This window comes from Amblyomma maculatum, chromosome 1 (assembly GCF_055883805.1).
Source record: "Amblyomma maculatum isolate TAMU_Amacu chromosome 1, ASM5588380v1, whole genome shotgun sequence".
Lineage (NCBI taxonomy): Eukaryota > Metazoa > Arthropoda > Arachnida > Ixodida > Ixodidae > Amblyomma > Amblyomma maculatum.
In genome coordinates, this window is record NC_139344.1 from 405,596,195 (window position 1) to 405,624,044 (window position 27,850).

A 27,850-nucleotide genomic window follows, 5' to 3' on the forward strand; every position below is an offset into this window, starting at 1 on the left:
ACTAATGCTTTTGCATTAATAATTGTTTGTTTTATAGCCCCATCACATAATCACTTGTAAGGCCTTTGGAATTAGATTCTTTGCTCCAAAGAATCTAATTGGCGTGCAGCCACACGGCAAAGTCTCGAGACCCTTGCGAAAAAGGCCTGTGGCGGGGCTGTTGTCAGCGGCCTTTAAGCTGCGCAAAGGAGTAGCTCAAACATGAGCGCCAGCGAGTGAACTGAAAAGACAAAAATGTTGACGCAAATATAATTTTGAATATTATATTTAAGCCTAATTCCTTAAGGGCCTTTAAAAATCTGGACCGTTGATACCACCTCGATTGTTTTCAGCAGCCGCATCGACATACATATGCCTTGCTTTCCTCCTTATGCAGTGTTTTTACTTCATTGCCCTTTTTGCCATGCGCTCATTTTTCGTTGGGCACTATTTGCTTGTTAATGTACTGTCTATTTCATATTGCCACGCTTTAGTTCAACTGTTTTATATATTTAGAGTGATTTTGCCGGTCGACAGATGGCGCTAATTGGGGGTTACGTCGATTGTCATCGTCACTGTGTGGCTGTGCCGCTGCTCTTTTTTGGCTTTGCCCCTTTAGAGCAATAAACCTCCTTTACAGTAAAGACCTTGGAGAAGTGCCGTGTGATGGGGGTATTAGACACGTCCCACATAGTCCAAATATGCCTCAACTAAGTTAAATGTGGCAAGTACTGTGTATGTGTAGGAGCAGATGCAGTGCGATGAGTGCCTGCGGCTTCGGGCCAGAGCTGCATCAGGTAGAAGATGATGGCATGGAGTCCTGGGCAGAGGCAGCTGCACAGCACTTGAATGATGAAGCGTAACTGACTTTGAAAGGGGCAGCACTGCGACAGCAAAAGGACCAGCTGGCATGATCCAGAAAATTGCAGCCACAGGCTGGGATCCTTTGAGTGCAGAAGTGTTCCGATGGTAGGTGGCTCGAGCATAGCGAGGGTTGAGAACAGGGTGTTGTTGAGAGTGAAGGCAGACAGGTGGGTGAAGGCCTAGTCGGGAAGAGGCATGGCAGAAGTATTGGCCAAAGCCCAGGCAGTGGTAGGAGACAGCATGGAGAATTCATGGAAACCTGGTCATAATCCACGCTGTCTCAGCTATATGCTGAACGGGAAGAACCTGAATCAAGAGACATTTAAGAGGTGGGATTGCGTAAACTTAGGCCTCTGGGAAGGCGCATGTAAGGGACAGTCCAGCAGGACAAAAGGAGGGTGGCGGAGGCAAAAATTTCATTAAGGAACCGGCAACTTGAGTCATAATAGAACTTAATTGGGATGCGTACGAGACCAAGCATCCACCCTTTTGTACAAGGCGGCATTCACTGCAAAGGTGCCACTGGCAGGAAGGTCTGGTAGGCTACAAGGCAACAGCTTTTTCAAGGGAGCCTAGAGCCCTGAGGACGAGCAGTGTAGACAAAGACGACCACAGTGAAGCGCCAAGATCAGAGAGACGCATGAGCCATGTGTAAAGCAACAGACAAATGCCAGAGCCAAGTAAATTCAGACATGGGGTATATCAATATGCGAGAGCTAGCAGCAAGATAGAAGCTGAACTGCAATTGAGAAAAATGCGGGAAAAGTGGTGGGCTAGGGCTGTTTTCAGTTAACTGTACATGAGGAATGTTGACACAAAATGGAGAAAGCGAACGAGAAAACTGGTCGCAAGTATTTGAACAGTAGTAAATGGATCAGCCAGGAATTATTGGTTAAAAAAAGGTTAAGGAAACAAAGAGGGGTCTGTGAAAAGTAGAGATGCAGACCAAATGAGCTCTGGAAACGTGCAGAGAATTTAAGCAAAGATAATTTTAGATGTAGCTCATTGTTTAACACTAGGGCAGGAGTACTGAGAACTAAAATATACGAAGTCAAGTACTAAGAGATAAAACATGTTATGCTGTGTGTGTGGAAAGGAGAAAATTGACTGAACACTTGATAATTTTCTGTAAAGGGCTTTGCCTTACAATTGAAGGCAATGGGGCTGATGTGGCCAAAGCATTAGAACAGTGGAGAAAAAATAGACCATGAACAGCTAGAATCCAAACAGAGGTTACCTGAGTGATGGCTAAAATCAAGGCATGAGTAAGTACAATATTACAGTTCATGGCTAGGTGGCTTAACTTCCACCTGAATGAAATGGTTTAGACTTAACTACTCTTTGTTTGAGCAGACAGTTTAGATCATCTGGAATTCGTAATCTCCGAGCGTCAGGAGGTTTAATCACGAACCACACTTTCACTGTTTGCAAATTCAGTGAAAGCGTCGTTTGAGTACAATAGCAAATACTATTCGAAATTTCGAAAAACACTTCGACAACCTTCCACCTGGTGGGCACTAGCTCAACCTCAGTAAGCAAGGTGTCAGCCTGCTGCTTAGGCCACGCAAAAAATAAGACAGCTGTTTTTTTTTTGTTACATTCTTCTTTTCCTTGTAGCCCCAGATCGCAGCGAGGGAATGTAAGCACTTCAGTTTTCGTGGCTGTGTCCAGGCAGGAAGAACAGATGGACTGATGAGTCTAGATCTCATTCCCCGAAGCTTGCAGAAGTCACTCGATTGTATCACTCCCAATCTGGCTGTCCTCCACCTTCTTGGAGGCCGGGTAGTACACTCGGAAGCCATAGTCAGTCTTTGGGAAGGAACCCTGTCACAGGTGGGGAAGACAATGTGAACACTGTGGTAGGAAACACATTGAAATTGTGTTAAACTTGGCACCCGCATAAAAGATGAGGACATAAAAGAAGCACACCATAAAGAAGAGGCACACCATGAAACAGCTGGACATCAACTACTATTTCTTTGGTGCAGGAAGACACATTTATACAAAAGGTGGCCGAGTAAACTGAAGGGCACAAGAGTCCACCACAGTAAAGAACTAATACAATGAACTTCGGTTAAAAAAAACTACTAGTTTATGTCCTGTGCCCTTGTCTGCTATGCTGTTGCCAAGTTTAAAGGGATCAATCACCAACTCACCCCACTTTCTGTGTTACAACTGAAATCGTCACCCAATAAAGACATGGCATTTCCAAGCACACACATAAAAAGCGTCGCAAGAAGATTTATTTCACAGCTGGACTCCTTTGCATGACTACCTTAGCAGCATAGCACTCCGCACCTCTTCGCGGGCCCTTCCTCACGGCATCCACTATCACTTCATCTGCCCTTTCAACATGTGATGCACCTACTGCGTGTCATGTTTCACACCCCTCCACATTCTCCAGCGTCCTCAGCATAGTATGTGGAATTGTTATATGCAAATTGGAAACAGTGGAAAAAGATCTCTGTCCTGTTGTTTGTGTTTTCCAATATCCCAGCTCTACACTAGTGTCCCTGTCCCCACTTTTCTTGAGCAACAAGAGGTTCGCTAATCAACTAAAATTTGTTGATTATCCCACTTTCACTATGTCAAGTTTTTTTTTTTTTTTTTTTTTCGAATTTGAATGTTGGTACATGCTGTAGTGACGAAAGTGGCATTTTCAACACAAAAGGATTATGTGTGTTGAATGTGAAGAATGTGTGTGCCCCAGGACAACTTTTTCTGCCAACGGTACAGATGACGCAGAGCTAAAACATATCCTCTTTCTTCTAGTAACTGCAACAGAGCCCTTATTGAAGTTACTAGATTACTCTTAAGGAATGGCATATCATTAATATTCGTTATTTACGGCTTATTTATCTGTCAAAGTCGAAACTCAAGGAAAAACTGCTTTCTGGCTCAAATGAATTTGCTTGACATGTCCAATTACTTCAGTAAAGTAGAAGGTTGGACTAGTTGGTAACGATTCATCTAGAAACGGCGCACATAGAACGCGACAACACGGAGAAAACAGGTTGGACAAGAGTGCCCTTGTCCGTCCTGTTCTCTCTGTGTTTTCTTGTTTTACGAGTGCCATTTCTGGATGGATGCCCAATTAAATCTCCATCCAGTTGCCCAGCGACAGAATAGGCAAGCCAGCTGCCCACCCTCCACTCCTTTAGTGGCGTTCCCAACACTGAAAAGAAAAACTGCTCCGAGTATAGTGCTCATATCTTATGACAATTAATCTCTGCTTAGAAACGATCGCATGATTACACGGCCATCTTTATGAAAGGCATAGCTCGCAATGCCCACTGCAAATTATGAACAAGCCAATTGAATGGTGAGGCTGGAAGCTGCGCAAATGTAGGTAGCTGCGCCGCCAGCCCGGATGTTATAGTACAAGCTGAAGGAGGAGGGAAGAAGGGGTGGTTTACAAATGCCCCCCCCCCCCCCTTCAGGCATGGGTGGCACAGTTGGCACCTTGCAACCAACTGCTCGTGGTGCGGCTAGGACAGATCCAAGAAACCACTATCATATCCAACTTTGGTAAGACTCCAAACAGAGAAATGACTAAAGCTTTCCGAACCGATTATGCCTTATGGGGAGTGTGTGACAAAAAAAAAAGAAGTGTAGCACCAAGCAAGCAGAAGCTATTAATGTTCCTGTCCAGCAACAAGCCAGTCTGAAAAGCACAAATAAAAAATGGCGTTTCACCATCATCACTGTCAACCGACTAGCCTATCCTCCGGGATGCAGCTGATTCACCCACAAAGTTATTGCCCACTCACAGGATTGAAGAAGACACATCCAGCGTGCTCGACAGTGAAGGCGTCGCAAGAGTCAAGGCAAACTACTGCATCTGGTAGTGGGTGGAGCCACAGGGCAAAGTCCCACTCCCAGAAGACCGGCGTGACCGCAGGCGATAGGGGGCTCAGGTGTGCATTGGCGGCCAGACTGCGGGTGTACTGCAAAACAACAATGGCCACTGGAATTTCTTTGCCCATGAAGCAATTCGAAGAAATTGTCAAAACGAAATTGTCTCAAGTTTCTTGTCACCATATGTTATGAGAATAACCTTCAAATGCTTAAAGCTGAGGCGCCTTTCATGATTAAGGATTAAGAAGGGTTAACCTCAGTTCTTCGTGGTGAGGAATGTCGTAAGAAGCTACACAAGGCCTACCTAGTAGGTGAGTGTGCTAACTTGGTGTATCGTGTTTTGATACTAACATCAACCGCCGCAACACTTTCGTTAGGTGATGCTGTCAAATACTTAATTTGCAATGGGAGCGATGCTGGGAAATAGAGAAATTTCGTAATATCAAGGAATCTGTCACATAGAGGTTCAGTGTATCCAGGCTTAACTGTCTTTTCAATGTCCTGTGAGCAACCCATACAAAGCAAAGCATTATTTTCCCTACAAACAGCAATTTTCACAATGAGGGTTCAAGAAAATTTCTGCGCAGAAACAGCTGACTATTTTTAAAGCGAAAGCCTTTCTAGAAATCCCATGCGCGAGATGTGTGGAATCTGTGCATCAGATCAGTGTGTCGGATCTGTGCATGGGATCTTTGCACTGATGTGTCACTTGTCAATCGTCCTGATAACATCATGAGAATAGTAAAAATCCTGTCTCCACCGGGAATTGAGCCTCTTCAGCTGAGCACTTTAACCAATTGCACCATGCCCGGGATCGTAAAACGCATATCATAATTCTTCTTATCTACTGTGACGATGATAGTAGCGATGACAATGATGACAATTAGTGATAATGATAATGATCGCATTGGCAATGATAATGATAATGAGAGCAAACATGATGCACCGTGTGCAGCAGCAACACTCCGGCTTTCGCATTTCTGCAGTGTAGATTCTACAGTGCTCTCGGAATGTTTTTATTTGTACAACAAAATACGTCAATATCTCGGACGGTTTCCCCAAAAAATAATGGCAAAGTCAGTTTGCAAGTTTCAATAGCACTGGTGACGTGCCTCGCAGATTCAGATTTCATGAGAAAGGCACGGGCGCACAAAAACGCGATCCGACATACAACTGCTTGCAATGGTTTTGTCGCCAGCCTGGGGCTTGAACTCTACACTTGTGATGCACGGCTGTCTGCAGCTTTTTGAATTGCGTCGCTGACAAAAACACAAAATAAATCATTTATGTGAAGTTATACTGACAAGTCACACGTTTCGTGATAAGCGGTGGACAATTGTGAAGCGCTTTCAATTCGTTTCAATGCAGGTGGTGCATGCTAGTCCTAGTAGCATTTTTCAGTCAACCGGTGCACTAGCGAGTGGCAGGTCGTTGCAGGCTGTCACTGTCACCATCACTGTCACACTCTATCACCGTCAGCGCACTCTAGTTTCACTTTTGCACTGCAGCTGAGCATTGTGCCAATTTTTTTTTTCCTTTCTACGGCGGCACTACGGTTGTGCGGGCATAGTGGTGCCTGTACCACTATAGTGACTGCGGATCTTGGCACAGCTGCAGCAGAATGAAAAATTGCTGGTGTGTTCATACTGTGCATCACACATCACAAAACATCTTCAAAGAATCGAGGCAGCCGGCATATCTGGCCCGTCATCCAAATCTTCAATTACAATGTGTATGTTGCCTTTATTTAATCTACGGTGACTCGAGTGCATGCGCCTCGTCAAGGTAGTGCAAGCTCGAGTAGAGCCCTTTATTATTAGAGTTAAAAAATTTCCCATAGGGCCAATGTATCAAAAACCGGTGGTCCAAGTTGATCAAAATTTGGGTGTTTATGGATAATGGTAGTGCCTGCGGTAATTAAAATACATTGTGTCCAAGCTGCAAACTTTGAGATCGTTGATAAAGCTCAACCATTTCGCAACGAAATCAGTTGAAGAGGTTTAATGTCTCAAAGCGACTCAAGGCTATGAGAGATACTGTAGTAGAGGATTCCGGAAATTTCGATCATCTGGGGTTCTTCAATGTGCACTGATATCGCATAGCACATGGGCGCCTTGCTTTTTGCTTCCACCGAGAAGCAGCCACCGCGGCCGGGATTTGATCCCGCATGAGGCCGAGATAATCTCAAAAAGACAACACATCATGCCATTGCTGGGCACAGCATACACAGCAGCAGTGTAGCCAAGTAACATGAGGCATGCAGCCGACGGAGGCATAAACACTATGTCAAGGCTAAGAGCACTACAGGAGGATCAAATGGCATCATGACTGGTCCCTTCAAGGCCAAGTGCACAGCACCGAGAGAGGCCACGGTGAGGGACATGACCAAAGCAGATGGAAGGCAAAGTACACACACACAAAAAGGACAATAAAGCTCATCATACCGCGACAGCTGCGCTTGCAAAAAGTAATGTCTTCACATTCCTACACGTCAGTAGTCTGAATGTGTTTCTACTAATAAACTGTGTTTTATTAGCCAGCTAGCAGTTGTGTTTACTATGCGATTGTGCACTGTCCAAAATCGCCGAAACAGTCTGAAATGGCATCACGGTGAGATTCCGAAACGACTGATATATTTTTGGAAATAAACATTGTTCATGAACTATCCAGTCCAATCTGGCAATGCTTTGGTCCTATTTCGCCAGAAACAAAGTCTCACTTCAATAAAATTTTTCACGGGTCTCGTGAATTTCATAGTTCTTAATCTTGAAGCTTGAAGCTTGTTACACTGAAATGAATCTGGCCCCAAGGAAATGGTGAAATGCAGCAGTTATTGCTGTAAACTCTGATAATACCCAAGATATTACTAGCAATAGCGTTTATGAGCCCTAAGAAAAAAAGGAGGGTCTAAAACCGATTCCTATGAAACACCTGAGAACGCATACATACTTTATGAACCAAGCTCTTCCTTCTCCTTATAGGAAGTGCTTCAATCCACTTTAGGAGTGAGGTAGGAATGCTTGGAAACTAGTGTTTTTTCAGTAACAGGCCGCACAAATATATAGAAAAATACAATGTGCCTGAGTGGCAGAGGTGGAATGGTAATGCTCGAAAGCATGGCACAAGACGAAGAAATAGTCAAGTGTGCATTGCTAGTAAGTTAGTCTGCAACACTGTTGCAGTAGGCAGGGGCCATGACATCATTTCTTCCTGACTGTATCTACATAGCCTGGAGCGTGCTGAACACGGGCGCTCACAAAACGCCGACGTAACTGAAATAAGGCATCAATTTTGCAAAAATCTCTCTAAACTAAACTTTCTTTGAGCGGGTCCCTTCTTTCGTTGCCATGCAGCCCATCAGCCCGTGAGGCACGGTTAATACCACTGACCATTTGAGCCAGTTCAGCGCCCGCCTTGTCCCATGGCCGGTGGACCGTGTGGCGGCAGGCCTTAGCCAACCCATCCTGACGCCACAGCACCATCTGACGGCCGCAGTAGAGCAGCCGGCACGGGTTGCTCGCCCAGTGGCACCGGTCAGACAGAGGTGATGACCCCCCACCAAGTAGTGGCTCTATTATCTGCCGTGGGAGACCCGGCCTGCATTCACAACAGCAACGATGAGGGGTCCCCCACCGAGGAAGCTAGGGAAAGGAAAATGAGTACTTGGGACTGAATGTCACATTGCACTCAGTTCTTATTTCTTCTGAGCACATTTTTTATGTCTGCTCTGTTTGGGCTTTGTATACGGTACAGACGACAGTTAAGGGTGCCTTGAATAAGAACGCCCACACGGACGTGAATGTAGTCGTGTCGTCCTGCTATGAGAAAGGATGGACGACCTGTGAAGTGTGCTCATAGACACCGTGGAGTCCATAGACCATCGAAGACTTAGAGCACCGGCCCACCCGGCAAACTTGTCAACATGGCAAGTTGCTCCCTTATTTTATGTTAAACCTACAAAGCCAGCAGCGAAAAGGTGTAAAGGGGGCAGAGCACACATGGCGACACATGTTGTGTTAGGGGCACTTGCGCACGTGGCAACTAAAGACCTTTGCTGCACTGCCAACTTAGCTGAATAAAACCAAAACACATCTCTCTGGGCATTTTTCCAGATGTTTTGACGGTATAGGCAGTGTCGGCGTGAAGTTTTGCCACCAGTGAGTCCATTTGCATCAAAAAACGAAAACAGTTAAACCTAGTTATAACGAAATTGTAAAATGCCTGCAACTTTTCATTAGATCCAGTTTTTGTTATGTGCAAATTTTCCATGAAGACTCAAAAGGGCAAAGCAGAATGAGAACCGGATTAAGAATTGATTGCAAGGGAAACCGCCTTGAAAGTGTGTACAGCAAATCAGAATTATTCGAAGCTATAGAAGCAGTGAAGCACTTCATTAATGCGCTGAGGGTGTAGCGCAACTGTGACAGCAACCTGCAACTCCACCGTGGCTCGCACGATGTGTTTACGAGGGAGCGGGCAAAAGTGGGGGTGGAGGAGGAAGCAGTCTGGGGGAGAGCACATGTGTTCGCGCCGCCGCTGAACGAGGAGGCGCCTGCATCTTCACGCTCACCCGCCACCATTACACCATAAAACCGACCGTGCCTCATGTCACCAGCGTGCTCTGCTGTTCCTGCTACCGACGCGTGGGAGCCCATGAGCAACTGCGTGGCAGTAATGAACGCATACTGCTCGCACCGTGTCTTTTTTTCTTTGTTCCACTAGTTTTCGCTGCTTTTAAGAATAAATTATTGTAGTGCCAAGTTCCAAAAGCGAAAGCAGCGGAGACTGCTGCGTTTGCCACATAGACGTGTCGTCGACGCTGAAGCATGGCACGTATCAACTGCGGTCACTCAGTGCAATCGTAGACGTTTCTCTCACATCAGTTCGTGTCATCCTGAAATTTGCAGGCTTCTGCCAAATTTCTAGTAATTCGTTAAATCACGGTCAACCGCCATGATATGTTCGTTGCATGGAGTTTTCAAATACTCGCATTTCATTAAGGGCAACGTTGGCAAATTGAAAAACTTGGCAATATTGATGTATTCGCGACATGGAGGTTTGTTACATAGAGGTTTAACTGCATCTGCCGAATTAGAAAAATACGCCTATGCCACACTGCTGTCGGAGCAGGGAGTGGCAAACTGGGAATGAAACCGGGCAAGCCATCACATGATTCTATGCCAGTAAGGGAGCCAAGACTAGTCTTGATGGTGTCGGTCAAGCACATGATTGAGAGTTGGTCATGTGACTAGGTGGGCATTTAGTAAAACGCTGAGTGCTCAAAGCAAAAAACAAGTTCTCGAAAAGCTAAAAAAAAAAAAAAAGAGAGGAAAGGTCCATGCACAAGCAACATCGCCTGATTGTGATGCTTGTGACAACTGAATGTGAATGAGGCGTGTAGGGGTGGTTCTTTGGCACTTATTGATGGCTGTTGAGATTCCTTGTGGCAAAACCATTGATCTAAACGGAAAAATAAAATGGAGAAAAATGGTGCCTGTTCGAGTATTCCTCTGATACGCAAAGCCAACCTGGGTGTTGAATTCTCTTTGAAGGTAGCTTTTCATGGATTTCGACAATGAAATTTTGGAACAGCATAGGAAAAAAAAAAGAACGAGGCCAAGGAAATCAATATTTTGGCCTACTTTTTGAAATTCTCAACATCATCATCATCATCAGCCTGACTTATACCCACTGCAGGGCAAAAGCCCCTCCCATATGCCTCCAATTAACCTGGTCCTGTGCTGTCTGCATCCACTTGACCCCTGCGAACTTCTTAACCTCCTTCACCCACCTAACTTTCTGCTGCCCTCTGCTGCTAATTCTAAAGCCCCCTTAATGTATGCATGGCGGAAGAGCTGTCACGAGGGATTTCAGGTGCCCAAACACCTCCTCATGACTGGGCAGTCGACTATCAGAGGGTCAAGGCACTGCTGGCGAAAAGCAACAAGATGGCTCGCAAAACAAACACAACAGCAGCAACTAGAGTCCCTAGCAATGCTGGCTGTGGTGCTCTCCTACCACCACAGCAGTGTTCATAGCAACCTGCTTAGTCGTCACGAATGGTTTATGTATGCCGGACCGTGGTAGACCCAAACACGATCACAAACAACAGGCATGAAAACGAAAGCATGCCCTCTCAGCGGCAATGCAGTTTCCAGACATTAACTTGCGAACACTGACAGCAGTTTAAGCAATCACTGCAAAATGACTGCAGCAAGCCTCTTCCTCCACTTTTGTCCCCTTAAATGTGCCACAGCCTCTCTGTTGCAGTGATCTGAAGTGTGAGGCTGTCAAATTCACCGTTGCGTAATGCAGTGACATACTGTGTTGTGCCGCAGATCATCTTTTGATCCAGCAGCCATACCACAGTGGGTGTCCACGCACTGACTTTATCCAAAACGTGAATGCTTGTGGGCTTTTATCAGACAGCATGAGAGAACGACAAGTCAGCTTGTGTGACAAGTGCAAGATATTATGCTTGGTGCATGGGAAAGTTCTCACCTGGGCAGCACATTGGAGAGGCCTGGATCCTTGGGTCCCGGTACAAAGATGAACCGTGAGTGCTTCACCAGCATTGGGAACTCGGCCAGCATGTCCCCCAGTGCCTTGAAGCCCTCTGGGACAGAACGCGAGCCGCAAGTTGTACTCGTGCACAGAACACCCATGTTTGCAGAGTTCCAAAGTTTAATTCCTTAGACGAAAATAAGTTGTCAGCTCCTATAGTAAAATCCTTTAAATTAGACGCTTGCCAATTCCGAAATTCAGATAATTTCAAGTAGGAGTGAGGTCCTAGCCAATGCTCATGTAAGTCTATGGAGTTGGACATTCATTAATTTGGATGGGGGATAGGGCCATTTTCCTGCATAGGACCCGTTTTCCTCAAAAACTTTTTCTCGCATACTTAGCCGCTATTCTCATGCAACTGATGGTGCAGTAGGCAGCCATTGTCACGGAAAAAGACGACAAGGACAATTTCTCAAACTACATAGTGAAAATAGAAACTGCAACCGAAAAAGCGCGCTGATGGCCCATTTCGTGCACTGTCAAAGGCTGACTTCTGGAACAGGGCTGCTTATCTCTGGTGGCTTCACTTTCAGGTGCCCGATGCAGCATGCAGCCTACTGACGAAGGCCAGTGGTGCGCACAGAGTGAGGGTGTCATCTGCTTCCACACTGCGTGCTGCAATGCAGCTATCCTTTTTTAGTGGAGGCTATGCTCAAGTTCAGCTTTCCTGTAAATCTTGAGTATACTTTGAAGAAATAAGTCTCGGCAGACATAATTTATTGCAAAACTGTTCCGATTACGCAACTAATTAACAAAACTTTTGGTTAGCATATTTAGGTACTTTGTACCAATGGGAAACTCGAAGCCGTGAACAAGGTGATGCCACATCAGTTTTTAAAATGAGAGAACCTGATTTTCTAAAGCCCCCACAGTGCGAGGAAATCGGGCACTTCCTCGATGTTCACGAAACCGAAACGGGTATTGAACACATGGGAAGCTCGGTGGTGATGGAAAGTCCGATGCTTATATGTTGAAGGGATTATGGCCTGAGTTGAGGTGGCTGCTCTACTATGCCATGCCACACAAATTATTTTGTTCTGTCACTCTCAAAATCTTAATCTCAAAACCTCAAAATTTTAATCCCCCATTCCCCTTCCCCAGTGCAGGGTAGCCAACTGGAATTCATTCTTTCTGGTTAACATCCCTGCCTTCCGCTCTCCTTTTCTCCTCCTTCTCCTTCTCTCAAAACAAGACCTTGAAGCTGGCAATGACTATGCTTTTCCTTCCAGCAAGATGTGAAGCAAAATACTGTATATGATCATGTGAGATAATAACAACTGCAGTTCGAATTGCGTGGCACAGTCAGAGAACTGCGTCATCAGCGGATGTCACCTCAGCACCAAGCTTCCTGCACATCTTATGCACTCAGCTTCGGTTTTGTGCAGAAAGAAGTGCTGAAATTCCTCCTGCTGCAGGGTTTTACAAAATTAGTTTTTGTTGTTTCAAAAACTGATATGGCATCGCCACGTCCACGGCTTCTCCATTAGTACCAACAACCGGAATGAGTCAAGTAGAAAGTTAATTAATGAGTCTCTATTAACTAGCTGTATGATGAAGTAAGTTGTGTCCCCACCCGGGCTGAGAGCTTGTTCCCACAAATATCTTTTTCTATTTCAAACTCCTTATTTTTAGGGCTAATGTGACTAATGTGACAAATTGGGCATGTTGGTACATGTTCGAAAAGACGGTAGCACAATAAAAGATAGAGTTGGAGATGAGACGAGATCAGCGCTGCCGTTGTCGTCTTGTCCTCATCCCTGTTTTTTCTGTGCTGCCATCTTTTAAAACTTAATTTTAGGAATCTTTGCAAGTGTTTGCTGAAAGATCTGGTAATATATCCAGCCATTGGGGCATGGTGTATTGCATCGATAGGGCCACTTTCAGAAGCGACACAAAGCATTGGGCGAAATGAACAATCATAAGGTATTTCACTGATTTTAGTTTTGTTCCCTGCTTCCCATTGACAGTGTCATAGCCCAGGTCATGAAACGAAACTAAAAAACACCACTTAACACACTCTTCGCGATGGTGCTGTGGAGGCGAGTAACACACATGCCCAAGGAGCCATTGTTGGCTTTCTTCTATACTATTTATTTTCATTTTACAACCAGTATACACAAAATAGGGTGTGGATTTTCATCTAAGCTCTTAGCTAGTTAGGCAATTTAGGACAATTTAATAGGTATGTATACATACAGGGTCGTCCACTCATAGTTTGAACATAATCGCTGCCTTCAAAAGCTGCACAGCCGCAAGAAGTGATATGTTACACTCGAGAAATTTTCTTTATTTATAATATTTTAGGAGTCACATTTGGCGAAAAAGGAGTCATCACGCTTTTTGCAGAATTTTTAAGAACCAATATTTCCTTGCTTTTCCAAACTATTTCCGTGAAAAAGTGCCTGAGGACCAAAATTAAAGGAATTTTAGTTTGCTTGTGAAAATGACAACTTAAGCAATCCTCGTGAACATGGACATTGCCTGCTTAGGTAACAGAGACTAGCAATGAACTTTTTATTTACGTATTTAAAAGGCATTAGACTTTTAGACAAACTTAAGTTAATCTTGAATGTTACCATTTGGCATTTTTCATACTGTGAACTTTATAAGCACATTTAATCAGACTATGCATTTCATCATTTCATTTTATACCATTACTCCACAATGCACCTTAAAACACACATAATGGCTGCATATTATCTCCCCCTTCATTTCTTTTAATATCCTCACGATCCTTTTTCCATCTTTACCTCCCGAATTCCCCTTCGTACACACAGTAGCATGTCAGCGAAATTTAAACGCCAGCAAAAATCCCTGTTTTTCATTAAAGGGTCTCTCTCTCATGAGCCTGTGCACCAGGCATACATAGGAATAATAAGGGGTACCAAAAATCAGACCTAAAAGCAATCAACATCTGTGTGAACAAAGTCAATGAAAAGAGAGCAAATACGTTCTTTGCTCGCAGAGACATTGAGGAAATGCACGCAAACTAAATTAAATTGATTGCAGCAATCAAGCAACAATAACAAACGTAAACCACCAAAGGCCACAGTACCGCCACAGTACCCTGAAGGCCAAGGTACTGCCACAGTACCAAGACTTGGGCTACTTCGTGTTGCCTACCTTTACATGACAAAGGCACGATCCTGACTCAGATACATGTAAAGAGTCTAATATCACTGGCTGTAAGCCTCATAACTTTTAAAGGCAGTTCTTTGCAGCAACAAGACTTTTTTGTTTTGCTTTTTGAAGTTAGTGGATTTTTTTGACAAGTGGATTATTCAGGCCACTTTCAGCGTACTGCAGAGCCCAACAACCAGCTGGCTCGAGCTCTAATGGTGAGATGGCCATGAGATATCGTAGCCAAATAGCTTACTGACATGCCACCTAGCAGAAATGGCCAGAAGGTTTGGATTTACGGAGTTTAACATTCCAAAGCAACTCAGACTATGAGATGCTGTAGTGGAAGGCTCCGAGAATTTTAACCACTTAGGGTTCTTTATGTTCACTGACGTAGCACAGTAGTGCACAGGTGCCTTACGCTTAACCTCTATTGAAAGGTGGGCGTCCCTGGGAATGCCAGTCATAGCCACTGTGGTGGTCAGGTGCAATGGCCGGCTGCAGCCATGTTGTAACTGACCTCGGAGCAGCAGCCGGTCTCTCTGCAGTCCTGTAGAGTGCGACAGGAAGTTGCCCGCCAACACGAAGCAGGCAGGTGGGCCCTGGGCAAAGCCAGCAAACAGCACTCGTAGCCGAGACACCACCTGTGGAGACGGAGCAGCGCTGTGGTCAAAAGAATCCATGCTCCAGGAAAAAGGGGTGGGAAAGGGCTCGAAAGAAATTGTTTCGGAGAACAGTAGTTGGCTACCCATACTGGAAGAACGCTCGGACAATTGGCGTTTTTCCTCCTTTCCAATTTTACTCTACTTGTGGAGCAGATTTCTTCCCAACTCTTCCATCTGTTTTGACTTATCTTGTTTTCAATTCAGTGAATTAAAATTCCTAGCACAAGATTATCTCCAAAATATCGACAATCTAAGAAGTACATTGCAAAAATTCAAACTGAAAATCTGTGTAGAGTGGAAAAAAAAAACAAAACAAAAAAACTCTAAGAATGTCTTAAACTGTAACAAACCTTCTGAAATGCAGTGAATGTTTAACCAGCCTTCTGTCACATTTTGTAAACTCTTCCAGGCTTTTCACAACAATCAGAAGAGAAACAAAAAAAAAAAAAGTTCTTGAAACACCACACTAAAATTTTGCCACATTAGTCACAACAGTACTTCTATTGTAATATGCCCAAAAAGCTTTGTGTAGTTATATCACAAAAAAAAAAATAGCTTTGAAAACAATGCAGAGATCTGCACTGGAGAAATGTGAAAGCATGTGCGTTGGCTTCTCTTTAGTAGCTCCTAGTCATTTTTGGTGCCTCATCAGTATTTTTGAGTGTCATGACTCAACACTTTTGAGAATCATGAGCAGGCAATAGTGATCATCACGACATGTCATGGATTCCTTAGTCATGCATACTGAATCTCTGATCTGGCTGATTCATGACGAGTGACTATGACCAATGGCTAAACTATAATGACTCGCATGACATGACTAGGCAAGACATGACATTTATATGCCACTTGGCATTGCATGCACTCTCATGACTCCTGACCCTGTGCAATAAAAGCATTGTTTTTAGACCCCCGGTACTGATGAAAATAAAAGTTAAATTTGTGCATATAAATTGCATGAGAATAAATTTCAAGAAATATTTCATGTATAACAAAGAAGAAATCCTGTTTCTCAGGGTTGATTCACAAGTTAAAGCTTCACTCTACCGCCATTTCTTGTGAAAGGATTGGTGATAGCAACTGTATAGAAACTGAAAGCTGAGAAGATGAACCTTAATGACGGCAGTGCCCTGTCATTAAAAAGCCATGGAATCCACAATGCACACACAATTTTCGATGACCACAAATAAAAAAGACAATTTAAAAATTTCTACTTCAAGTTTCACTGCAATTTTTCATTACAAGACAAATGAAGACAAAAAGTAAATGAACTAAAAAAAAAAGTCTATATTCCAATCGGGCATTTTATTTGTAGTATTCTACCTTAACTCTTTGCATATTGTAAGGAAAATTAGTTTTCTTGTAGATTTCAGTAGTTTCACATTTCCCACAAGAACTAGTAGATGCAGAATATTATGCAATGCAGTACAACCACTATGTAACAAGCCTTCACTTAGTGAATTCTTCAATATTACAAAGTTTTGCAACTTCCCAACACTGCCCTGATTGAAGTGTGTGTAATTTGAAAACTCCATGTAATGAGCATGTTGCAATGTTGACTTTGATATAACGAACTCGTGGTGCCAGCTATTTTCTGGCTGGCAGTGAAGTGCTGAAAAATTTTCTGAACCCTGCAAGTTTCACGATGACAGAGCCCAAAGTGAAGTTAGAGGAATGTCTACGATTGCTATGAGTGACTGCAGTCAATACAACGCGCCGTGTTTCAGCACCGACGGCGCATCTACGTGGCAACCTAGCAGTTTCCAACATTTTTCGAACATGGCACTAGAATAGGTCATGCTCAAAAGCAGCAAGATAAAACAGGCAAAAAAAAAATGCTGTGTGCAACCATCGACGCCCTCCTCACGAGATTCCGGTGCCAACACCTCTCGAGCGTTAATAGAGGGAATAGTGAGAGCGCCAGCGATACGAGGCAAAGAGTCTGTTTTTTGGGGGGGCAACGAAGACACGTGAGCAGGAAAATATGTAAACACAAAGGCGCCTTCTCGCCAAGTGACGCCGTTGACTGCGCACCCCCCCCCTCCCCCCTTCCCCCCACTTTCTTCACTGACATGTCGTGTGAGCCACAGTGCTGCCAAAGTCCCACCATGCCCTCATCTGACTTCGAATATAGGCACTTTCAAAATGGTTTCCCTTCCATTCCGTTCTGAATATGGTTTCCATTCTGCATTGTCATCTTTAGTTTCACACGAAAACTGCTTATAACGAAAACCTGGATATAATGAAAACTCGCAGACATCTTGCAATTTCGTTATAATCAGGTTTTACTGTGCACGAAAAGAAAGCTAAGTAATTGCACTTTCTAGGTATAAGCTCTGAATAAAAATTAGTCTTGCACTGCAAAATTTTCTTGGCTAAAAACAAGATATTGTAAATAATTGAGCAACACTGCACCAAATGACCAGTGGCACCACCTGTAGGGGTGGAAGCGGGCTTGAACATTTTGGAGCGGCTCAGCAGCAGTAATAATGCCGTTTTGGAGCAGCTTTGGAGCAGTAAAACAAGACTTTTAGAGCATGCTAATTATGTTTTGGAGCATGTTATTAGGATAGAACGCTTTTAATAATTGCAATTTTCTATTCCTGACATGAAAAAATTGATTCTGATTCCTTTTTTTTTTCTTCAAAGTTCAATGCTCAGCTTGACTGTGCATGCATCTCTTACAAGGCAAGACAAACAACCAAAACATGTACACATGCTTAAAATATCACAGATCACCTGAGCAACAATTTGGAACAACACTAGCAAACGGAATGCTTTTTTCTACGCTTCACGCCTGAAAATCAAGTCTGATTAAAAGCTTTTCGCCACTCGATAAATTCAAACACGGAGTTTACCAAAGCACATTGATGCACTCAAGCATTACCACTAGTTTGGAATTCACATCAATGAGCAGTATGTTTATGCTATTTTGTGCACATCTTTTTTGATTCTGTGTTGTGTAGATAAATTCCTTAGCACTGGTCAGTGCTGCCTGCAAGGAGGATTAACAGCACTCATGGGTAGCATTTTCTGCTCTTCAAATTATTTACTTCGTAAGCTTCTGTCAGTGCCTTCTCATGCGTTTGCTTTAGCGACGCTGAGGTTGTCTTAAGTTCAACACGTTAAAGATGTGCCATGTATGACTTTCCAACACTCTTGAGAAAATTTATAGTGATTTGCACCTTCATGGTATCGCCCTATGATGCTTCAAGTGTGCTTTTGCCTCATATAGGTTTCACACATTCGTTATTAACGAAGAGGCTTGATGGCGAAGTATATGCTTGTTTTCATAGTAGAATCATTAGAACAACTCATGTAGTTCATTGCAGACCAAAAAGTTTCCTAGGTCCTCTAAGCGGTAAAACCAGGTTCCGCTGAATTTGATGGCAAAACATTGAGGTTTGAAGTATTTTTGGAGCAATATTACATTTTGGAGCAGGATGGAGCAGAGAAAACAGTTTGGAGTGGAATGGAGCCAAATGGAGCAGTGCTTCCACCCCTGCACCTAGTGAGGCAAAACAGAAGCTGAGCTCCACTACGTCAGTGCCTAAATCTGCTCCATAAATGCCTGTGCAGAGAAATGCACCCACCTTGGGCTGGTCTAGCCAGACATCTGAGAGGAGCACCAGCAGAGCATTGTCCGGCACCTGGCTCAGTTCCAGCTCGGTTCTCCCCTTCTCGGGGAACCGATCAAAGATGCTTGAACCACCCATGTACTTCCTGCAAACACACACTGGCTGTGAGCAAAATGTCACCAGGCTTACAGCCGCCCACAGTCTCCACAAGCATGTTAACCTTCCTAATCCCATTTGCAGGTGATTGCATATAAAAGGTGATAAATGTCTTCATTACAACAGCCAGAACCATAATGATTGTAGAAGGTAACACATAGAGGGAGAACTTTGAGCAAAATAATTTGCATTCACAACATGCCTCCGTCACAAATGCCTGTTCAGTTCACAGCAAAGCTATTGCACGGGGACCGATAGAAGAGATCGTGTTATGACACCTCTCTCATTTGGATAAAATTCCAATAGATCCCGGCCCAAAAAATATAAAAGAAGCCTCTATTTCTGTAGCCTTCTTTCTTGCCCACCTGGTGATGAAGGAAAGTGTTCATAAAGGCAAAGCATAGTCTCTAAGTTGAGCAAACATTCAACCATTTCAGATTCGGTTAAATAGTAGAGCATTCAACATTCAATTAGACTCAGATGTTTGATATTCCAAATCTTGAAGCATCTCCTACTTCGCGCCAATAATATAACGTTCATCTGCTAAGCCTGCAACTATAGAAGTTCCCCAGGGCCCTCTGCTTTTTCCTGTAATACGTTAATAATTCACCCAATTCACTTGTTAGTGTACTTTGGGCAACATAACAATTTATACGTGCCAACTTCTCTCCATGCATGTTTACAGAATCTTAACTGATATTTAAATAACCTTATACAGTAAAATCACGGTGATACGAATTCGGTTGATAAGAATTTCTGGATGATACAAATTCGCGAAATTCCCTGGCCAGAGTGCATTGTGTACAATGTGCAAAATTTCGGATGGTCCCCCGCACCAATGCGGATGCTGCAAACGCGCGAACTGCGACCTCAACCTTGAGCACTACTCACTGCCCGCACATCTTTGACTCCGCGATCGCCAGCCGCGCTGTATATACGCATCACGTGCAGTTTGCGGTAACGCATAGTCCGCACCTCGGCGATTTCTCAATTTTTTGTCGGGCCCACACCTCGAAAAGCTTTCAGCGGCGCATGGCCTACAAATCGCAGACGTCGCCACTGCCATAGTTGGCGACGGCGTACACGACGGGCACGCACGAACAGGACATCGCTGGCTCCGCGATCGCGAGCAGTTTGCGGCGCCGCACGGCCCGCATGTCGCCATCACCAGTCATGCTGTACACGCCGCGAGAAGTACGCAAAGGCGCGTGGCCGTGCCGCGGGTGCGCACAGGCCACACTACGAAGACTTCGTGACCACTAGTTGCGCTGTACGCATCGCGAGCAGTCTGCGGCTCCGCGTGGCTGGCCCGTCGCCATCTCCTGTCGTGCTGTAGGCGTCGCGAAAAGTCCGCGTAGGTACGCAGCCTGCGCGTCGCCAATGTCGCGATTGCCTCTCGCACTGTGAGCCGCGAGTGGCGAGCTGTGATCGCGGGACTGTAATAAACCTTTTCGGACATAAACAGATAAGCGCAACTGCCTTCCCTATGCTTCTGCATACTTATTTTCGTTTGTTTTGATGATACGAATGTTCGGATGATACGAATTTTTTCGCAACCCTGTGAGATTCGTATCACCAAGGTTCTACTGTAATCTGGTTCAAACACAGAAGGCAGCACATCAGGTCCACGACAACAAAGCTCATTATATTTCATCCCCCTCAGATTACGCCTTCCATGCCTGTGACAGTATCTTCATATGGACACGTAGTGAAACCTTCCAGTGCATCTGATTCTGTAGGTACTTATAGCTCTATATAAAGAATCGAAGTTCAGTTATCATCCTCAGTCATTAAGAAAGATAGTTAGTTATATGAAGTGTTATGGCACACAAGAAATGGCTATCATGTGTCAAACACAAAGCTAAAAGTTCTATTAACAAAAGATTTTTATACCTTAAAACTGGCTGTCTTGAGAAGCATATAAGATGTTGAAAATCGGCAAGTGCTCATTCACCTAAAAGCAACACTGAATGAAATAGGATGCCTGCATTGTAAAGTTTTGTTTTTCTTAGTTCTTTGACTTCCGTGCAAGAAATGAATAAGCAGTTTATTCTGAGCACATTTGTATGCATTTCACATAGATGTTTTGTCAGTAAGAAGTTGTGTGTAAGTAAGTCATGCATGTCCTATTGGTAGACGACATAAAATTACTTTGATAAAACGTTCCCAACGTTGACAATAACTTTCATTCATCCAACAAGCAGTTTGTTGCTTACTTCATTTTACCAAGAAGCCAGCAACATAGTTCTCAGTCTGCCAGGCAATAACTTAGTGCAGTTCCTGCGTACTGCATTCATTTGTTCATTTTTTTTTTTCATGGTTCTGACTCGCACAACTCATAAGTCTGCTGTGCATCCTAGCAAGGGTTTAACAGCATTGGCAGCAATGTCAAAAGAAAAATTGAACGACCAAGCCGAGTTGACGGAGTGCGGTACCAACCTGCATATTTTTTTTCTTTTGCTCGAGCTAATGTATTAGTTGAAAGAAAAAACCTAGAGGACATTTTCAATAACCCCTATCCCTGCTGCTAGATGTGGTAGATTGAAAATTTTTGCAGCAGAATGATGGGAGGCTCAATATTTATCAGTATCATAAGCTTTTCTCACCTTCAATAAACCCCCTTTAAAGTTCAAAAACCCTCAGGAAACATCCAAAAGATGCTCTGCAAGCTTACGTGTAGCGTGAATTTTACTGCTAGCGCCTTTGCGATCCCATCAATGCAACGACACGAGTGCTCAGAACCAAGCACGCGAAAACGAAACTATACCTCACATGACCTCTGCTCTATGGCTACACCTGTGGAACTTGGTTCTGAGGCCTTTGTTTCACATATAATACTTAATTTTTCCATCTGGAATGGCTTCAAAAAAGCGGAAAAAGAGGATAGAGTGCCGGATGTGTTGAGCTGTATGGAGTGAGGTCTGCTGAATAGCCTTTTTAAAGGTCATCTCAGAAGCCATTTTAGAGAAAAAACTGTGGAGGGCTGTTGCTACGATATCCCTGCTCTAAGATGCAGTAACGATGCCCACTCAGCTACAGACTCTCTGCATACGCAGCGAATCATGGGAACTGAAAAGGGCAGGAATGGTGCTTGCTCGCCTACTTAATTAGTACATTCACTGCATTCACGACCAACGGTCGGCTGTGCCAATGCAACGATGCCATGACGTACCGTGAGGTACTGCACTTCTGCTTTGTGATCCACGAACAAGATCGCAAGGGCCGTCAACGAATTTCTTTTGTGCAAGGCCTACCATTGTTGCGCCAATCGATTTCTGCAGAGTGTAGCATGATGAGGACAAAGCATAAAGGAACACAGAGGGGAAACAAGCTCAGTGCTTGTTTATCCTGAGTGTTCCTTCGTGCTCTGTCCTCATGCGGCTACGCACTACTGAAATAGATGGAAAACCAAATAGCCCGACTAACTCTTCACTGTTGCATTGCAAGCGTTTGACGTGTGCTAGAAACCAGGCATGCCAAGCTGGTGCGCACCACTGAGAAATGATACAAGTTTAGACAGCAAGCTCCAGAGAGCAAATAAATCCGTGATTTCGGACATTTGTTTGGTTAGGAACTTGAAATGGACACGGACAGTACCTATCAAATCGAACAACAGATTCTGTTCACAAACTACTGAAAATTCAGAACATTGGCATACTTCTGTTTTTGCGACACAAAAGAAGCGCATAGCCAACATTTAAAAGCGCTGTGTTTAGTTTCACTCCTGCCTTATCAGTCAACTTGCTTTTGGTGCGAGTATGGCACAAAAGTGAGCAAAAAGTCTACTTTGCAGCAGAATGTAGCAAGCTTTATCATTTGACACAGCTTCTCCACAAGAGGCAGCAAAACCCTGCTCTTTTTGAACACCTCATCACATTGACTGCTCCATCTCGCCCCTCAGGTACTGGGCCACCCAATGCCACAACAAACAAGAAAAGGCACAGCACTCACAGCGACTCCGTGGCTGGTTCAACAGGAGGCAGGCCCATGGCATCGACGTGGAAGACCTCTTCACCATAGTGTCCTTCAGCAAGCACAAAGCTGTTCTCCACAAACAGATCAGCCGTAAATTTCTGCACAACATTTCTGTCAAGGTACATTTCGCTTCTGATGCTTAACTGCACCTAAGTTAGCCTGCCTCAGCTGCAGCAACCTACATCACTACACCAGCTGCTGCTCACAGTTCTGCCAAAGGATACAGTGCCGGAGGTGTTGAGCTGTACGGAGCCAGTGATGTCTTCGAGGAAATACTTGCCCTGCCAAACAACCACAAGACTGTGTCACAGCCACAATGTTTGAGAGGGGCTATTCTTGTCACGTGCATGTTTACATATATGACCTTCCTACATACTGCTTCCCCTCCCCGAAACAGTGCTGCGATCAAGGACTAGGGTCAAAGTTACCTCCTCAAGCTGGCACAGCATGCCGAGCACGACAACTCGGCTACCCCTGGTGCCGAGCAGGTGTTCGATGGGTCGCAGATCGAAGCCACCTCCTGGTTGCCTTGATGAGAAGCACTGGTGCCGCGCTGTCTTCTCCATAACCAGCCGGTAGCGCTCGCGGAAGAAGAATGCTTTGGCCTCTGCATCCCCAAACAGCCGCGGAGCTCTGCCATGGCCTGCCGCATGGCGCGGAACAAACTTCCGCCGCTCCTGACTGCATCAACCACAGATGTGACACGCAGCCTGCTTATACAAATATTTTCATTTTAGTGCATCACTCGCAAAGGGTCATCGCTGTATCTCATTAGAACAGAGAAGTGCAGCTTGCCAGTGCTGTAAGCATACAAATTCAATGGCTGTTATGAAGGCTTACAAGAATGTCTTCTATGACCGGTAAATGTCATTTAATCTTGCTGATAAGCATCTGGAACCACACCCACTCGTATGACCAGCTCAGCCATTCCCTCCCTACTGCTGCCACATCTCTTCTTTGTTTCAGACGCGCTTAACTATGACAGCCTTTGGCCTAAAATTATGACAATGATGTATTTTTATGGCACAACAGCTTTGGCCATAGAGGGCCCATGCATGTTAAGTTACTAGCCTACAAATAATTCGTCACGTCAAAGTAGAACATGCACCGTAATGCTTTCATATCTGTTCAAAACCGCTTCGTTCCCACCATCCATTCATCATATCTCACGACAAAAGTATTTCCTCCCTAAAAATAATATCTGGATTACCATCCTTATCACTCTACCATAGCACTGTACCAGCCTTTCCCCATTTCACAAAAACTTTAACCTTTAAATCTTCCATCTGCATGCATATCACACTGCTCCAGCCATTACCTACAAGTTGCTCGCCATGTTCATGCACTATCATGTTTTCAAATCCCCCTTTTTTTTTTCCTCGCATAGCCACAGACAGGAACAGTCTCTCATATGACACTGCAGTCATGACAGTTTATTGGAAATGTATATAATCATTTTTGTGGTTATATTCTCTTATTTTTGAAACCCTGCTTTGGAACTTTAAAGAAATAAAATGAGATTAGGCATTTGTGCAGTATTGTTATGCTGCTATCACTTCAACAACACCCTGATTCAATTCCCAACCCTATGCCGTTATCAGCAACTGCGACTGCCTGGGAGGGAGCCAGAGAAATGGAGGGCAGCCAGAGGAGTCCTTCTAATCAGCATCAGATAAAATGAAAACTGCAGCACACTCCCTTACAGCACAGACAGCACCAGATATGGCAGCGATTCTGGGCAACAGTGCGAGGACTGTAACTGACTCCGTAACACAAGTGCCTGTGCCATCTAGTGCATTTGTGTAACATGCATCACATTCTAAAATTTTGGCCACACTAGTCCAGATGGCGCAGCAGTTTCGCAACCACCTCATCTTCCATGCACTCTACTTGTGCCGGCAGTGTGGCGTCCTCTTTTATGAATGTAAGGGCCGCGGTGCGTGCCTAGCTTCATTTTGTGCTGCGCTCAACCATTAGCGAGTGCAGTGCAATTTTTCTGTGGGTTTGTTTCGAGCTGGAAAAGAAATTTCGTTACGTTCAAAGTGCAGTAAAAATAATTTTGCGGCACTGAAGCTAGCAGTACACGGTGTCCTATGGACACAAAAACGTAAAAATCACCACACCTGGTTACATCTTGGCTTAAATGTATAAAAAGCTTTCCCGAAGTGTTAAACTTGAGAAGAATAATATTTCCAATGAAAAACACTTACAAGACCAGGGAATTAATCCTGGTACAATGAAGAGCAAGAACAGATGTGATGAAGTATACAACCTTAAAGGGAAACTGCTCCATCTGATTGCATTGTTCTAATTGGCAGTAAACAACGGCAAGAAAACAGGATTTAAATAACTTTCCCAAACAGTGTCGTCCCTGAGATCAGCACCGAAAAAATGCTAGGGTTTTAATGTACTTCAACTGGGTATGATGAGCGAAAGCTTTTCAACACGGATGACAGTTGATGGAGACGATGACTGGCAATGCAAAGCAGTTCGCATATAGGATAATCGGTTTGTGATAGCTATGACATCCTGTATTTGCTTCCCACGAGGAATCCCTAGGTTCGAATCAGCTCCGAAGCTTTTGTTGTTTTTTTGTCCGAGCTCAGCGCATGCAAGCCGCAACATTCTTGCTTGGGTATGACCATGTGAAGTAGTTCGAAGCACTAAAATTATCCAGGGTTTAACCTAATCAAACTGACAATACCATGTGAAAGCATTATTTGAATACCTGCATCAGAATGTGTGGACTGTGAATCAGGAGCCAGGCACAAACAAGATAGTTGCTCCACTTTGAGGACCGTGTTTGTGCTTTCGCACCAAAATTAGACGGCAACACCTGTGCTTTTGTCTTTCCTGACTCCACTCAGGGCGGTCTCCTCCGTGTGATTACAATGCAGTGCCCCATTGGGCACACATGCCAGAGTAAAAGGTGCTCTTTGGCCATAAGCATACTGATGAAGAAGGACTCAAACACCAGATGTACTGGCTGTGGCGGCTACATTCAAACAGTCCTTTGCATATTGATTCCCCAAGCCAAGCCTCCTGTGGGAGCGAAAAAGGTAGGTAGAAAATGCGTGTCCGGCCATAGCCCAGGTTTACCCTGCGTGGCTACACTACAGTCAGGAGAAGGGAAAAGTGGAAATGGCTCAATACACACTCTGTTTCTTTGTGGGACTGATGAAAATGGCTCACCAGTAGGTGAGCGGTTGCAGGGCAAAGGCATCGGCCACCAGGAGGCGAGCATCAGTGCCGTCTCCGTCGGCTTTCTGGCAGTCGCTAATGCACCTCAGCAGGTCCTCCTTCCGCAAGAAGGGTCCCCCGTCCAGGCGCTGTGCCTGCAGCCAGCCCAGCACTCGGCGAAGCCACACCTCCTGGCGCTCGTCATCCAGAGGGGACAGGGACTCCAGCAAGAACTTGCTCGCATCACTGTAGCCACCACAAGAATGACATGAGACAAAAAACCTGCATTCTGACCATGGGAACAGCACAAACTCCACAAGCACCTCCAATAAAGAGTGCAGGTAAGGAGCAGCACTCAAGAAGTAGAAAATTTTGAAAGAAAGGAATTTAAAAATGCTAGCCAGAGCGGCACCTCGTAAGACCTAACAAAGCTTGACAAGCATGGCCAGCCTCATGCATCTTCGATCTAAGACTGTCCAAAAAATATTTTTCAAATGAGCCTTTTCTAGAAATACTGGCCAGTCGGTCCGGTCAACTTCCAGTGGTGTGGTTTGCTTGGAATAAATGACGGCACAGATGGTAAGCATATCAGTACATGTAAATGATCACTCTCATAAAGGTTGTCCAAGGAATCTTATTTTAAACCATTAAAAACAAATGGTGAAGTAAAAGATAAATCTACGCACAACTCATTTTCCCCATGCTCGGAGAGGAGCATGTAGGCTTACCAGTATGTAAACACTGTCACATAGAATCAAATTGCCTATAATCTGTTGTTCAACAATATCAGTTTTCTCCCTTCCTTAAAAAGAACCTATACTACCAAGCATGACACTGGCAGTTGCTTTAAACAATCTTGTAATACATTTGGAGTTACTTGTGTAGTTCAAGGTAAACACTTCATACTTTAATTCCTTTGAATGTTACGTGTGTGACGACTACAGCTTATAACCTAGCTGGTTTCTAACTAGTGTTCACGAGTTGCAATACCACCTGGAACTATCATTTCAATACAACTATCATAGTTCAAAGCCTTACGGTCTAAGCTGCGGTGGAAGACTTTATTGCTGCGCTGTGGACCTAGGTTAGTTGCTTCTAAGCACAGTGACAAGAGAGAGCGTAGCTAATATGTCCCTTATGCAACCTAGGTTACTTACCAGTCCTCTGCAAATTCCTGCCTACGATGAGTGCCATCTAGGTTGTTTTTGGTTACATGATTTGGGCGTCGTCTTTTTTTTTTTTTTTTTTTTTCATTTACTCCAAAGAACCTTACCGTCTTTCAGACATCAAAAACACGAAACTATCTTGATTTGTTGTGTTCGTAAAGTCCCTGGCCTACAGGCAGTACAAGAAATAACATGGCGAGGACGGTTGATAGGTGGAAATAACTACAAGAGGTGGTACACAGCATGTTTAACAATTTGAAAATTCACATTGATCTTATATGCAACTTAATGCTACCGACGACACAAGAAAGAGATACAAAACACCGCACTTGTTGACTAAAGAGACACACAACAGCATTACTGTGCGTGGTTTTAACTGCGCTCTCTTTTGCGTTGTTATTTCACCAAGTACACTAAAGGCATCTGAACAGATGTACTTTAATTTTTCGTGCTACTGATAATACCTACCTGCGCAATGTGAATCCTGCTATTTGGAACCTGTTTAATATCTTGCTACGTAGCTGCACAGCCATCTTAAGTTCCCAGCGGACGACGACACAGAGGAGACGCTAAACTTCATTTATAACCATCACTCGGGAAAGAAGCGTAATGCAGCCGACATAGGAACCCGCGCTTTTTCGATGTGCCAACCAGCAAACCAACTGCGTGCTGTTCCATGATGATGATGGTAAGGCTCAGAAAAAAACAGTCTGTAATTAAAAATGTAATTGACATATAAATAATG

At 44.2% G+C, this 27,850-nt stretch overlaps 1 protein-coding gene across 1 annotated transcript; it reads right to left on the reverse strand.

The window, feature by feature from the left end:
- Nucleotides 1–596: 596 nt before the first annotated feature.
- PolE2 (DNA polymerase epsilon subunit 2) lies at nt 597–27,787 on the reverse strand. Its single transcript, XM_084596020.1, has 11 exons — nt 27,574–27,787; nt 25,952–26,185; nt 23,188–23,440; nt 22,984–23,040; nt 22,736–22,857; nt 18,644–18,773; nt 14,906–15,029; nt 11,203–11,317; nt 8,091–8,298; nt 4,614–4,790; nt 597–2,667 (listed from the first exon to the last, which is right to left on the reverse strand). The coding sequence occupies exons 1-11, from the start codon at nt 27,636–27,638 to the stop codon at nt 2,572–2,574; spliced, it is 1,581 nt and encodes a 526-aa protein (XP_084452146.1). The 5' UTR covers nt 27,639–27,787; the 3' UTR covers nt 597–2,571.
- Nucleotides 27,788–27,850: the final 63 nt, after the last annotated feature.

Excerpts from the sequence above, each read along its gene's own strand:
- PolE2 (XM_084596020.1), bottom strand. The coding sequence starts at position 27,638 with ATGGCTGTGCAGCTACGTAGCAAGATATTAAACAGGTTCCAAATAGCA. Across the intron at positions 23,441-25,951 it reads CTGCAACCGCTCACCTACTG|TCAGGAGCGGCGGAAGTTTG; the intron begins GTGAGCCATTTT and ends TGGTTGATGCAG. Across the intron at positions 2,668-4,613 it reads GATGTGTCTTCTTCAATCCT|GGTTCCTTCCCAAAGACTGA; the intron begins GTGAGTGGGCAA and ends CACCTGTGACAG.